This window comes from Sturnus vulgaris, chromosome 4 (genome assembly GCF_052056855.1).
Source record: "Sturnus vulgaris isolate bStuVul1 chromosome 4, bStuVul1.hap1, whole genome shotgun sequence".
Taxonomy (NCBI): Eukaryota; Metazoa; Chordata; class Aves; order Passeriformes; family Sturnidae; genus Sturnus; species Sturnus vulgaris.
Genome location: NC_142246.1, coordinates 69598513 through 69613928, shown reverse-complemented (window position 1 = coordinate 69613928; position 15416 = coordinate 69598513). Strand labels below are relative to the sequence as shown.

At 44.1% G+C, this 15416-nt stretch overlaps 1 protein-coding gene across 2 annotated transcripts in view; it reads right to left on the bottom strand.

The window, feature by feature from the left end:
• Window positions 1-5719: 5719 nt before the first annotated feature.
• Window positions 5720-15416, bottom strand: part of ANKRD50 (ankyrin repeat domain 50) — a 38616-nt gene continuing 28919 nt past the window's right edge. For both annotated transcript variants that reach the window (XM_014883712.2, XM_014883713.2), the window contains 2 exons: window positions 10940-14487; window positions 5720-8718 (listed from right to left, as the gene is read on the bottom strand). In XM_014883712.2, the coding sequence (XP_014739198.1) occupies window positions 10943-14487 (3545 nt within the window). In that variant the 3' untranslated portion in view covers window positions 5720-8718; window positions 10940-10942. The remainder of the gene's footprint in view (window positions 8719-10939; window positions 14488-15416) is intronic.

Genomic DNA, 15416 nt, shown 5'->3' with positions numbered 1-15416 from the left:
TGGGGAAGGAAGAGGAGATGGGCACTGTGCTGCTTGCTGAGACGTGAGCTCTCTCCTCTTGGTCCTGTCTCTGAGGATGCTGTGCTGGCTTTAACCACCTCCCCAGTGCCTGCATGAATGAGCCCCCTAGGAGCCAGCACAGGTCAGGAAAAGCCAGCCTTGCCCTGGGGCCAAAAATCCTGCTGGTCTCCATGTGGATGGATGTGCGCGCACGGCATTCCCACGCACATCCCGCAGCGCTCATGTTTGAGGGAGTTTACCTGGAGACTCCCTGATTAATCCCAGCTAACAGAGGATGAACTGTGTCATAAACTGGCTGCAATCCATGTTTACAGAGAGATTCAAGCGCTTTGAATAGCCCTCAGCCTGTTCCCAGGGGAGCCAACCCTGCTGGCAGCCGTCATTCCGGGCGGTGGCTGCGAGTTATCCCCATGGAAGCTGCTGTGCTCCAGCTCTGGATGCAGGGACCACACTGCAGCCCCAGTTATCCCCATGGAAACCTGCTGGGACCGCACTGCAGCCCCAGTTATCCCCATGGAAACCTGCTGGGACCACACTGCAGCCCCACTTATCCCCATGGAAACCTGCAGGGACCACACTGCGGCCCCAGTTATCCCCATGGAAGCTGCTGTGCTCCAGCTCTGGATGCAGGGACCACGCTGCAGCCCCAGCAGTGCTGCAAGCAGCCAGCTATTGCTGGTCTTAATTGCACAACAGACTTAGGCAAACGTCCCCGAAATGGAAAAAACCCCCCACGCTTAAATAGCCTTATGTAATTTCAAACGAATACATGCATGGATTAAAGTCCTCCTCCGACGGGAGGGGTCAGGCTGTGCTAGCCTGCTTTTTACCCTAAGGCTATGACAGCGCCCTGATATCCAAACAAAGTCCTCCCACCAGATGTTCCCAAGCAAGGGACAGCCCAAACTACGTTGGGAGCAGGATGAAGACATTCTGTCACTAACTTGGTCTTCAGATCACACCTATCTTTTCATGGCTTCTTGTCAGCCTCAGCAACCTCTTGGGCAGATGAGCGAAGCTCTCTTCTCACAAGGAAAATTCCCATCCTCCCATCCCGTGCAGTATCCAGCCCCAGGACAACCTTTCTAGTATGACTCTTGCCATGCCCCCGTGCTCTGCACTGACAGCCCCTCCTCTGATGTGCCAAAAATGACAGATCAAAACTGGGGTGTTTTTATAGGTTTTGATTCCCAATCTCGCCTCTCACTTGTTACAGAAGGACAGCTCTCTGGTTAGCCCCTGCTGCCCACCGTGGAGCTGGCTCTTCCAACAAGGTGTTCCATGCTTCCCCCTGGGATGTAGCAAACGCACATGTACAGACCAAACCTCTTTTCCAAATCCATCCTCTGTCTGTCCATCTCCACGCTCAGCACCACCCCACCCCCTAATAATTAGGATGCCTAAATGAGAACAGAGCAGAATTAATTGAGACTGGTTTTTCCACGTGAGGCACGGTGCCCACAACCTAGCGGTCCTGCCACAATGGGAAAACCAGAGGAGCCAAGGAATACTTCGACCATGGTGTTACCTAAGTTGTGGAAGCCTGTTTTGTTTCTGAAGGAATAGATTAGGAGTGTGGGGAATATCAAGTTTAAAGCAGCTCGACACTACTTGGCAACTTCTAGTCACTGTCCATGGGATCTGTGAAAATCCCGGAGTTAAATGAAAACAGATTGAAAAGGCAAACACAGTCATTATTTCTGCAGGGAAAGTGCTCTATCCTGGGGATATGGCTTGGCAAACTGGAACCTTAGGAAATACAGCAGGGAGTACATCTGCTAGGGTAATTTTCCTTTTCACCTGGTTCCTGCTGTGCTGCACAGCATCACTGCCGAGCAGCACCATGGAAATACACTCCTGCACCTGTGCTCCCCTTTGTGCCCACTGTTAATCTGGAAAACACTCATTTTTGAGAGCGTGCATTCCCTATTACCAGCATCTGATGGCTTTGGCTAAGAGCTGGAGAGGCAGTGAATCAATATTCCAGTTTGTTCGTGTTGTTAATAAGGGAAGAATAACTCTGATGTTCCTGGGATTGTCTTGTCTCTATGCAAAAAGATCAACCCTACATGGAGCTGGGGCACAGAAACGTTCCTTTTAGTTTGTTGCAAAACAGGTTTTCAGCAGATGCAAGGAAATCCTTGTGCTCCAAATAGTATCTTTACTTTCTGCATTGTATAATGCTCATATGAACTGCTCCACATTTATTCCAGACGAAATGATTTTGGACATATAGAAACCTGGTATAAATCTACTCATGGCTTAAAACTTGTGTTCAGTAGCTGATTGTCCAGTGGTCTTACCCTTAAAGAACAAGTATTATTTTTAAATTAGAGTGCACTTTTTCAGTCTCAGCCGCTTGTTCCTGATTTACTAACACTGACTGACACAGAAAATATTAATGATAAAGACATTGTCTCTGGGTTTGAAAATCCCTCAACCACAAACAGCTAGAGAACATTAAGAGGAAAAAATCACTGAAAATTTACCCTGTTGTACTTTTCTATTCACATCTGATATTGGTCATTGCTAATGACAGATTGCAGGGCTGGATGAATTTCTGGTGTGTCCTGAAATGGCTGCTCTAAAATCCATCATCCCATATCCTGGCAAAGAGGAAAGACTTACTCTTTTTAGAAAATAGGCTGCATGCAAATGAACCAGCAGCGTGAGCCAAAAAGAACTTTAGTATCAATTTAGGCACAGATTTTGCTACCTTTCCTCAGGTGAAGGAAAACATTACTATGGAAGTGGATTGTAACTGCTGAAGTCTCGACCCCATGTAAACAACGATGTCCCTGAATAATTCTGTTCATTAGCTTCATATGTTAAAACAAGTAATTAGCAAAAGCATTTCAAAACCATCTCCATCCAGTGTTCTTGTGGGGAATTTCAGCAGAGCACAAGTAGAGTGAATTAACTATGGTGTTACCAGGGCCAGCACTGCAAGAATCGGAGCAAATGTGCTTCTGCCTCATTCCCAGTCTGCAGTGAACAGCTCCAGCAGCCAAATGAGGAATCTTAATTATGCACCCTCTAATCATCTCAAGATCTGCTTTAGCAGTGAAGTTTTCAGACGTGGCAAAGAGCGAGCTGCATTTTGAAGACTTCAGAGATTTCAGGAACCTTTCCTCCCTGCTTTATTCTCCTGGGACTAAACCTTGTACAACCCCAGTCCAGGTGCTTTTTGCTCCTGTCTGGAGAGGTCCAGCTGGAAGGGAAAGTATGCAACTAACTTGGTCCTATGCAGCTTCTGAAAAACTTCTCTGCTTCGAGCAGTGTGCCTGTAGAAGGATCTTGTCTCTCCACACCATGAATACCATCAAATGACAGCCTTCAGAAACAGGCACCCCCATTAACTCGTCAGCAGGCTGACAGCTAACCAAGGCACAGGAGAGATGTGAAATGTTAGCACAGACAGAAACATTCAGACTGCTTTATCTCCCATTCAATTCAGAGTGCTACATTAGCAGAAAACTGGCACTGGGACACAAAGGCTTGCATGCATGCTCAGTACTGCCTCTCACAAAGCTCTCACCTGTCAACGAGGCTCCTGGATAAGCCTGCTTTTTTTTTTTTTTTCTCCTTTTTTTTTAAAGCTCTGATTGCAGCAGGAAAAACGAGCACAACTCCAGACTGGAGAGCTTGGCAAGCCCTCCCCCTGTGCCACTCTGCTCAGCATCAGATGCAGCGAGGTGGTCCCTGGTCCAAGCCTGCAGAAATCTGCTGGCAGAGCTGACTCCTCTGCCACAGCTCCTGCAGCCAGCAGCCAGCTGCATGGACAGCCTCCAGCGAGCTGCACTGCAAATGCACAAAAAGCAACTAAAAAAAGCAACTGGGGAAAAAAAAAAAAAAGCAGGAGATGAGTTAATGCCAGACAACAGGTTATTCAAGGCTGCAGAATTGCCTAGTGCTGGGAGAGGCCCAGGGGCTTTTCCTGACGTTGTTTTGAGCCTGTTCAGTGACTGACAGAGCCAATGTGTCTTCATCTCAGTATTTCTCCTGTGTTTTCTGTGAAGTGCCTTGGGATTTACTGGTGAATAGTAACACCTTTCGTGAGAGCCGTATGAAAAAAACAGCAACAGAACTATCGTACTGTAATTAAAACTGGAGCAAGACTAGAATGTTTTGTTCTTGGGGAAAACCCAATGGTGAACTGGATAGCCAGCATAATGGAAAATGACAGAACAAATCATAATAAAGGTCCACTCTTTGTCATTTATGGATAAAATTTTGAGTTTTAAAGTCTATGAGATTGCCAAATGTTCACCAAGACACAGGCACACAAGAGCTCTGCTCCAGCCTTAACTCTGAGGAGAGAATTTTATTATTTAATATTTCACAAAAACTTTTCACCCTAGGAGATGCAGGCTTAAAAGTTGTTACATCAAAAAAGTTATTGGGGGAAATAAAAAAAACCCACCAAAATCCAGATCCCAATGCCTTACTCTGTCCCCACAACCAGCAAGTAACATTTTAATGCTAAAGGTCAATCTGTTTATATTACCTACATGCACATTTGGAGACTTCTTTATGAAAACGATTTGCCAACTAGATTTCTCAGTCCCATAGGCTGTTTCTGTGACTCTTTGTAGCACAAAATGATTAGGATTTAGATCAAGGCCAGACTCTCACTGCTGTCTCTCCAAGGGCCTCCAACTGAAAGGCTTTAGTTCACTGTGCCAACCAATCTCAGCTTTCTTTTGGAAAACATATGTAATACACAAGCAAAAATGCTGCAGAGATCTCACAGAAGATGTGGAGCATTATTTAATGTGATTGTGTATATTGCATAGAATAAGAGATTTAAAACAGGCATGGAATAATTTTATTTGAATAGTATTACAGTACTTATCTGAAGAAAATGTTTGTCTCTGGAATGTAATAGAACTTATTCAAAGATTAATTCAGTGAAAATTCTTTGCTTCAATGAAAAATAGCCACTGAATTAATGCATCTTGTACTTTGTTATTTCAGATGGAGAACTTGTTAAGAGGGTCAATAATTGCTGTGAGAAACAACAGAAATCCACAGAAAACAAGCAGATAATGACAATTTTTCCTAATCTTAGGAATCAGTCGAGCCATGTGTACCAGCTGCTGGAATCTATGTGAAGCAGAATACCTGGGGGGTAAACCTGAAGCATCATTTGCAGAAGGCACAGCCAAACTCCTCCTTCACACTCAAAAACCCTCTGCAGAGAAATCAAGGTGGCTTTATGATCTGAAAAAGTGAGGCAAGATCACAGGGCCAAAGGGTATTATTGCAAGGACCAGAACACTTCTCTCCCCTACCTTTTCTAATACCACATTCAAGAAAAACAAGTACCCACCATCAGTAAGAGAGCTTTTGTTTAAGCTGAAAATACTACAGAGAAACACTCATCAAGGCAATAATTAACAAAACCCATCTGAAATTGTAAAGAACTTCCAGCAACTGAAATAGTGAATTTATTTGGCCTCATGGTATTTACAGTATATAATGGTCATTTTAAACAGAAGGACATGCAGCAAATCTTCTCCTGTAAATGCTCAAAGCCACAGGAATTAATGCCAGGGTCTGAGGTTTGCTAGCCTGGGCTGTTTACTGGACACACACATCATGCTTCATTTAGTACTACATGAAAGTTAATCAAGTTGAATAACCTTTTCCTGAAATGTCCCAGGAAATGAGGTAGAAAAATTAAAACAGTTAGATGTCTGCTGAAAAGCAAATATATTTATTATGCACTTTAATATACACAGGGATTTTCGCTTAATATAATACAAGGAATAAAATAAAAATTTTACAATGTGAAATTCATTCAATGTACATTAAAGGCTATTTACAACCCACTCCAGGAAAAAACAGTCTATCTGCAAACCAAGTTAACTGAGGAGTTCAGATGGGGAATATTAAGCATAACAGACATTTGCATAGCAGAGTAACTGAGGAGGGAAAACACCTTTTTAGTTTAAAGAAATGGTAATGTTTTCAATACTGATCACAGAGAAGAGAAAAATGCATCAATTGTGCCTCGGTATCTCTTAATGCATTTCTCTCCAGATGAGTTTTTCCACATGCACACAGTATTGATATCCATGTCCACAAAACAGTCTTATTCCCCAGCTCTGCCATCAGGAATTTTGGATGTCTTGTGGAGATGACCTTGGAAGAACCAGCGAAATGGGACGAAGAGAAAACAGGATTCCTGTTTTATTGAGGTTTTTTTGGGTGGTGAGAACTGCTGCCCTGGCAGAAGGAGCTGTGCTGAGTCACAGCTACACCCCTGTGCTCACCTCCACTCCATTTACAGACGGGAAAGGGCAGAGCAGAGGGAACTCTGGGGGAACAGAACTTTGCTTGGCACACAAACCCCTCACAAACGGTGATGCTACAAATCACACGCAACAGCAATGTGGAATTACACAGACCTTCTGAGAAAACAGATGATTTAAAGCAACTCGTGCCCCATTCCAAAGGGATATTCAAAATGTGGCAGAATTGTCAATCTGAACACGTTTTTGACAGGTCTACTACTTTCTGCTGATGTGGAGAGAGGGTTTCCCCAGTGACTGTTTCAAATGTAAATACTATTCACACAAAACCCACCAGACTACCTGTAAGTTGTGGCCCCTTGTGAAACTGGCCATATTTTTACGTCCTCTGTCCACAAGGTGCAATTAATAACAACACAATAAAATTAAATAAATATAATCCCAATGACAGTCAAGGTCAGTAGAAAAAATGTTGGCATTCAGGGATCCCTTTCCACAGAACAAAACATACATCTAATCACTAAGCAAAGTCGTATCCTTGCACAGTGTTGCAAACATACTATTCTTGAGGTTTGGAACAAGTTTGCTGAGAACATTTTGGTACTTTCTCTTTTTTAAACCACTAACCCTCTTAAGGCCATTCTGCCAGACTCCTGTTATGTTTATTTTATAATTGTCCCACGGGGACAAGAAATTCAATACATGAAACATTCAGAATAATCCATACTGCCGTGTGTCAGCTTCTAACATCTAATTTTGCTATATGCTGAATGCCTGACCATAAAAGATTCTTTTTTACATTTAGGAAATAGCAAATAAGAATGGAGGTTCAAGATTAACAAAAAAAAAAAAAAAAATTTTGGATGATGGTTGATTATAATAACCAGACATGGAGCCCTTTAGTGCCTCAGAATATGCACTTCATCTACATCCAGGGGCCATTCATCAAAGTTTAAGGATCTAATTAGTCATCTATGAAAAATAACCTCAGCTCTCTATCATCTTATTTCTGGAATGATCAGAATTAGAGTATGAAAAAGATGAAACCCAAGCCTTTAGAAGAAATACTTGCATACAAAAATAGGCTTATTTTCTAAAGAGCAAGGCTGTGTAATGGTGAATAGTAGAATATAGCTTGCATTTGTAGGAGAAAAGAACCCACTTGTTTCCTTTTATCACTTGCAAGTAAGATGTGCACATTCAAAGGAAAAACTCACACTGCTCACTTTCACAACAACGACCTTGACTTTGCTCTCTTTCATACAAGTAAAACATTTTTGCTGTAGGAGCAGGAAAGCAGCTTCCCATTATCCAGAGATGGATTCTCCCAACTGCTGATTCACCATGCTCCAGGTACAGAGACACGCTGCCTCCACCTAATCCCCGTGAAGCAGTGGCCACATTCATACAAGTTTGTGCTTTAAGGAGTTTTTGTCTCAGGACAGGGCTAACTCAGTAATCTCTGTACTCCCCAGGCAACGCTGTCGCTGTGCTTTTCCACTGCACCCTCGCTGCATATTCTCTCAGCCTCACTCACCAAGGGTCTGCATTTTCCATGGTTTGCTTTACTGACATTCCCAAAAATAGTCCTTTACACCTTGGAAAAGAGAAAGAGCTGTTTCTAATGTATAGAGATATACAAGAAAGCAGGATCAGACCTTTTAGCACCTCGGACATACCCATATTAGTTACCTCTTCACCGTAGCAGTAACAGAGGCTATTGAAGACCAAGTGTCCAAAATTTGCCTATTGTTTTCAGTGGTCCCAGTCTGCCATCCAGATTTGGTGCTGTAGTACCAGAGAGTAGATTTTTGCCTCTTAGAAATTCCAAAGACACTGCAGGTGGTTGCAGTCCGACTTCTTTGCCACCACTGAACAGCAATTACACAGACAGAACGCACAAGTACAGTATTTATAAAATACTGTTACAAGACTTGTAATTCTGGAGGGAACCTTTTGAAGTACATGGGAAACTGACAATACATGACAACAATGCAAATGTGACAAACTCGTTGCTTATTTTGTTTAGCCACAGAAAAATAAATACAAAAAGCACTGCCTTTTTTTTCCATAACACAGTTCACTGTGGCACATGCACCTCTACCAAGCGATCTGGAATAGGAAGTCAGAATTCCTGGTTCTTACCATTTTCAGCTGTGGTCAGGGAAATACAGCATATATCTTTCTGCAATTAAAAAAAGTGCTCATTCTGTGTATTAAATACAAAGTACACAAAATAAAATTTCGAAGCACAGAGGGTTATACTGAGAAGGCAGCCTGAAAATGTAGGCACGTTACAGTAATTAAGGTAACTGTACTGTAGGAATCACATTCTTGAATTTCTAGGTGGACTAAACAAGCAATTGTTTGCTTTCATCCCAGCCAGCTGATAAATCATCGGGAGCAGAAGCGCTTCTGTTCACAGCATCATGGAATTGGCCTGGAAGTATAAAATGAAAATATTAAGCTTTGAAATAGTCTGCAACACAAACCACACTGTCAGAAATTGAGCTGTATCTTCCCTAATTAAAGTCAAAAGCACACAACAACAGGCTGGTGAGGAAAAGTGTTTCCTGCCTAACCCCAGTCCTGTGATTGATTCCCTGTGCCCTCTGTCATCCCAAGCAGGTCCCCACAACAGGAGAGCTTCCTGGATAGGCTGGGAAGCAGCAGCCAGGGAAAGAAAAGCCATTCCTGCAGCGCTCCCACAGAGTATTTCTCATCTGATTCCCCACAGGTGACTCATTTATCCACCGGTCAGAGAAATTACCATTTCTTCTGCTTGAGATTTGGCAAAACAGGAGGTGAATTACAGCCTGTGCCAAGCAATTCATACTCCACACAGATTTGTTCTAAATTCCCATCTTTAAAGCGACACTCTGGCAAGTGTTAAGAGAAAAGCAAAAGGAACCATTTGGTTATCCACACCTCATTTTTTTAGCCATTTGCATAATCAAGAACTGAGAGAAACCCTGAATTTTCAGCAACACGCCATTTGTTCCAGATAAAGCAAAGCCAAATTTCAGTATTATATGTGCAATGTTCAGATTTCTTTATATTCTGTTCATATTTTAAAATCAAAAAAGATGGAAAAATTCACCAAAACTAGTCTTTTGATGACAGGTCAGGTCAGATGAACACATTCTACGTCAGAACCATACAATGGATTTATAATAAAGTATAACATGAAAGCAAGCGATGAACATCAGGTGCAGGCACGTAAGAGTTAGGAAATACAATCCTTAATTATACATTTTAAAGTTTTATGGAAGCAGGAAAAAAAAGACAAATAAATTCTAATCCTGTCTGAGCATGATGTACTACTGTGGGAATCTGAAGTCCTCGTAACTTTTATGAAGATTTAAGGATTTTTCTCCCCCAGCTGATGATTCCTCTCTGCCTGTTCCTGCTGTCCTGCCCCACAGCTCATCTGATCTTTTGGTAAAATTTACATTTTTCAAATGTGCATACTCTAGTGCAGACGTTTTTGAAACACTTTGTTGTTTCAAGCTTTTTTATTGAACCAAAATGCCAACCCAAGAGGGTCCTGCAAAATATTCCACTGCTCTGCAATTCTCCAGGGATCTCAGCTACATCAACAGATGTATTCTATCAAAATCAGTTTCCAGGACATTTTGGGAAAACGCCTGTTTATGTGTTTTTGACAGCTGAAAACGTTCCATGTGTGGATTCTGCACCACCTGCAACTGTCCTAGAAACAAGCTGTCTTCAATGACCTGCAGCAGAACTGAGTCACAACTGGCAAGAACATTCTTGTTCTAAGGAGCAGCAGCCTGAGCTGTCCAAAATGCCCCATTCACACACACACAAAAAAAAGTTTACAAAAATAAGCGAGCAAGCAGTAAGAGGTGGGCACACATTTCATACAGATGCTGCTTCTCTGAAATACCAACAGAAAGCATATTAACACATTCCAAATACCCTGAAAAACATGCATCTCAACAGGAAAAGGGAGAAAAATAGAACTATTTCAGCTGACATACTGACAATTCATGCCAGAAAAAGAGACTTATAATTACTTTTTCAGCTAAAAATTCAGTTTCGGAGAGGAGGTGAGATATCTAAATAATGACCTCCATGTTTTTAAGAACAGACAGAATGGTCAGAAAATTGGTACCATAACATAGATTATAATCTTGCACTGAGAAAAGCCACCTCTTTTATAGGAGGATTACCTTTACAGTAACAGAAATATAAAATCAAAGCTTTAGAATAATATTTTAGACTTAAGCTTCACCCTTGAAATCCACATTCAGAAAAGTGGTTGCCTATAACTTATGTAAGAACCTTCAGAAACTTTCTGAGGACCATTTTTGTAAATAATGAAATAAAGATTGTATCTGAAATTCTCATCTGTCCTTACGTTTGAAAATGAAATCCCAAATCAATGCCACGTGAAACTCACTTATCAAAGACAGTGGGGCACAATTTGAGCAACTGAATTCAACAGACAACATGACAGTGGTCCAATTCCTCTATGGCTGGTGCTTTTAAATGACAGTGAAGGAAATACTTGCCAGGTTAAGACTTTAACATCCATCACATAAGCAATTATGATGGCAAATGATAATAAAATGCAATTTTAGCATATTTTAAATGAAATGCAGGCATTTGGTTCACTTTGTGACTGGATAAGTTACCTTTTACAATGGTGTTTCCTTCTTGTAGTTGAAGCTTGGGTCGCCAGCTTCAATCTGAAGTTTTAAGGCTTGCTTAAGGCTGAGTTCTGTCTCTGCTGAGGGGTAGCCTTCCAGCACATCCTGATGCCCCCTGTCCTGCACCGTTCGTGGGACAGAAACCCTGCCCAGAAAAACCTGATTGCTCTGAAGATGGTAATTCGGGTTTGTCATAATGCCATTTCTCTTCTTCTGCTCCCCACTCTGTTGGTGAATCAGGAACTGCTGCTGAGATCGACCAACTTCTTGCTGAGCTGGAGGGACCAAAATTTTGCACTGTGGCTCCGGCGGCATTGATTTCAGTGGCATGCTTGTGCCAGATTTGGCAATGGGTACTCGTTTATCAAACTGAGTCATTTCATACTCTAGCACTTTGGGTTGGGAGGAACTACTCTGCTTTATTTTTTTTCCAGCTGACCCAGACTTGCTGGAGTTGTCTGTTTTGCCCCCTTTGTTCGCTTTAGTTGACTTCAAACTAGGTTTTACTTGGCTCCATTCAAACTCGCTACTCGGTGAATTGTGATTTTGACTCAGGGAATGAGTTGTGGAAGAAGGGGAAACAATGGACTGCCTGCTTCTGCTGCGTGGCAGGGAATGCTGCTGGATTTGCTCTGTGAAGGACAGGCTGTGGAAACTGTCAATGGGCACCGTCTGAGCCGTGGCTGTCGAGGACGTGGTGCGGAGAGAAGAATTTTTGGAGCTTTTCAGGGAATTGTTGGATAAAGATGACTTTTGACGGTCAACCGTGGAATCGGGGGACTCTGAAGGAGAACTGAAGGCGTGTGCAGGCCCGTTGGATAATCCCCGCATTCCAGGCTGCATGTCTCCCCCAGTACTCCCCGAACTATTGGACTTCATGGTTAAGGACTGCATTTTAGAGGAGACTGATTGTAAGGGTTTCTGCTCCATTGTGTGGACTGGAGACGGAGTGCAACCATTCAGGGTCGATGCACCATATTTTTCCAGTAATTTAATAATCTGGGAGTGTCCATTTTTGGCTGCCACCCGCATAGCGGTGCGCCCAAATTGGTCGGCGTGATTGGGATCAGCACCATGCTCCAGTAATATCTGGACAACGTCGATGTGCCCCTCTTGGGCTGCAATGCAGAGTCCAGTAGCACCTTGATTGCACGTGTGGTCAACCAGAGCACCGTGCTCGATGAGGAGCTGCACGACCTTCACGTGGCCTTGCCATGCAGCAGACTGCAAAGCAGATCTCTTCTCGTTATCTGCAGCATTCACATCGGCATGGTAAGTTATCAGCACCTGCACCATCTCCAAATGGCCCTGCCAGCAGGAAACATGGAGTGCTGTTCTTCCTTCAGCATCGCTTGCTTCGACGTTTGCACCGTTTTCTAAAAAATACTCAGCCATTGTAAGCTGGTTTTCTAATGCTAGGATATAAAGCGTCGGCCGGCCATCAGCGTCTTTGTAGTTCACATCTGCCCCGTGGCTGAGCAGTAGCTCAACTATATCTCTGTGACCTTCCAAGGCAGCAACCCGGAGAGCATTTCTCCCATCGTAGCCTCTCTGATCAATGTTGGATTTATTTTCCAGTAACATCTGCACACAATCATAGTGACCTTCCTGCGCAGCTAATATGAAAGGTATCCGTCCATCGTTATCAATTTCATTTGTTCTAGCACCTTGTTCTATAAGAGCTTCACAGATCAACCTGTGACCTTCAAAAGCTGCCATGTGCAAAGGTGTCCAGCCTGCATCGTCTCTGTGATTTTCATCGAGCCCCCTGTCCAGCAGAGTCCGTACTACTTCAACATTGCCCTGTGCAGACGCTATGCTCAGCACTGTTCTCCCTTCACTGTCAATGCTGTCGACAGCTGCACCCCAAAACAAGAGAGTATTCACAACCGAGGCGTGGCCCATGGAGGCTGCCGCCAGAAGCGGCGTCCGGCCGTTGTTGTCCGTGTGGTCAACATCAGCTCCTCCTTCCAGCAGCAGATCAACCACATCCACGTGTCCCTCATAGGCGGCTACCAGCAGCGGAGTCATGCCGTCCTTGTCACAGTGGTCGACTTCAGCACCACGGTCGATGAGCAGGCTGACCACCGAGGCGTGGCCCTTGCTGGCCGGCACGCAGAGCGCAGCCACCGACAGCGCCGTCCTGCCGTCCACGTCCTCGTGGTTCACCTCCGCACCGTGGTCCAGCAGGTGCTCCACGATCTCCTTGTGCCCCATGTAGGCGGCGGCGATCAGAGCCGTTCTGCCCTCGTTGTCAGCCTTGTTGACTTCGGCCCCGTGCTGGAGCAGGTTCAGCACGATGTCTTCGTGGCCTCCCCAGGCGGCGGCTCTCAGCGCCGTGCGGCTGTCTGCATCCGCGCAGTCCACCTTGACGCCGGCGTAGAGCAGCGCGGACACCACCTCGGTGTGCCCGCCCCACGCCGCCGAGCGCAGCGCCGTCCAGCCATCGTGGTCCGTGTGGTTGACGTTGGCCCCGCAGCCGATGAGGCAGTTCACCACCTTGGTGTGGCCCTGCCGGGAAGCCAAGGTCAGCGCTGTTTGCCCGTGGGCGTCTTCGATCTCCAGGTCCGCTCCCCTCGACACCAGCAGGTTGACCACGTCGAGGTTGCCGCTGTATGCCGCGTTGGCCAGCAGCGTCCTCCCGTTGGAGTCGCACTGGTTGACGGACGCCCCGTTGTCCAGCAAGGTGCGGATGGAGTCCTCCCTCTCCAGGGCCTGCCGGACGATGCAAGACGTGCGGTCGTCTTCGCTGTTGACGTGAGCACCGGCCTTTACCAGCAGCTGTAACACCTCTTGCTCTTTAGGAATTAAGGTTGACAGGGAGTCTTTGACAGGTGTGCCATTCCATATCATCCACAAAGCCAGCTCTGACGTCTCCAGCTGCAAGTTAGAATTAATGAGATGCAACGCAAACTCTTGAGCTTCTAACGGCGTTAAATCCTTTGCCCGGCAGGTGTAACTCATCGCCAGCATTCTGTGTCCCTCTGCAGCATTACACAAGTATTTCTGTGTGCAGTGCTTTACGTCCAGCAACCACTCTGCAAAACTGTAATGAAACAAGATTTTTGTATTTCCAAGGCCATCGATGAGGACTTTGGACAGGACATCCAATTTGCGTTGAAAGTCCTCCATGGTCAGCGTCATGTTTTTGGTCCACACCGCATGATACAATTCCGTGGTGGTCAAGGGCCTGCAGGCTGCAAGAATTACATTAAGGATGGGCTGGACCTTTGCAAACTGTTTTCTCACAAAAAGTCTCTGGCAGAGCCAAAGGTAGAGGCCATTTAATGTTCCTGGAATATCACGGATCTCCCGTAACATGATAAAATTCTCCACAACTCCATCTAAGACACGTTCCAGATATAAAAAGCAACCGCTGCTTTTGATGTGAAGCTGATTCAGCATTTCTGCTGTTTCTTTTGTGAGGTGTTGTCTCAGGGCTTCTTCCTGGTCCAAACGATGCAGGATATATTGCTGCACATCTTTCACAATATAAGCCTTTCGGAGGTCGTCCAGACTTATTTTTCGAAAACCTGTTGAGAGGGGAGAAAGTTGCAATTATTGCTGATCCAGTTCTGCTTAACACAGTGTTGAAAGAAGAGTAAATAAAAGTCAAGATATTTTTGGGTGGGGAACACCCACAACAAAATATTTTCACCTGTAAACACAGTGAATATAAATTAATTATAGTAGCAGAAAATTTTTGATAATTAGATGTACTGTTATCATCATCTACTATAAGAAAAAAATATGTGCTATTAACAAAAATAATATTGAAAATCACTCTGAATTAGGCATTGTGCGTCTGCCTTGGACAATACTAAACACCTAAGCAAAACCATCAAGACTGCAACCAAAATAAGATTATTAAGTATTATTATATTATTAAAGGAATAATCCCTTCTCCAGTGTGGTTAACAACAGAATTCTAAGTAATTTTGAGCTAGTTAGATTAAGACAATTACTATGTTTATTAAATTACAGAAGACACCTGTTACACCTGCTGCATATGCATGATTAAATGTATATAAATCACTAACTTGACCACCACAGTTTCTTTAAAAAGCTTTTATGATACAGGAGACACTCAAAAATAGTTTTAAACATCTTCAGACCTCTGCACACTGAAAATTACCTACTTTTTGCAAGTGAGGACTGAGTTCTAGAGAAACACCCTGGTTTTCTGGTAGGTGACTCACTGTATAAAGACATAGGCTCTCTGGCAGTGGTATGATCTCATTGTTATTCCAGCCTGTTTACTCTTTAGAGGAAAAAGGGACATTATTCCATGCACACAGAGCGCATCCTCCCCTCCCCACTGGAGGAAAGTGACACCGTTCCAGGCAGCACGTGCCAGGAAGTTCCCTGCACTGCCTTAGCAGCCCTAAGGCTTCTCAGGAGCGGAGCTGAACCAAGGCAGAGCCGTGTGGATACAGGGCTGCCTCTGCCATTTCAAACATTT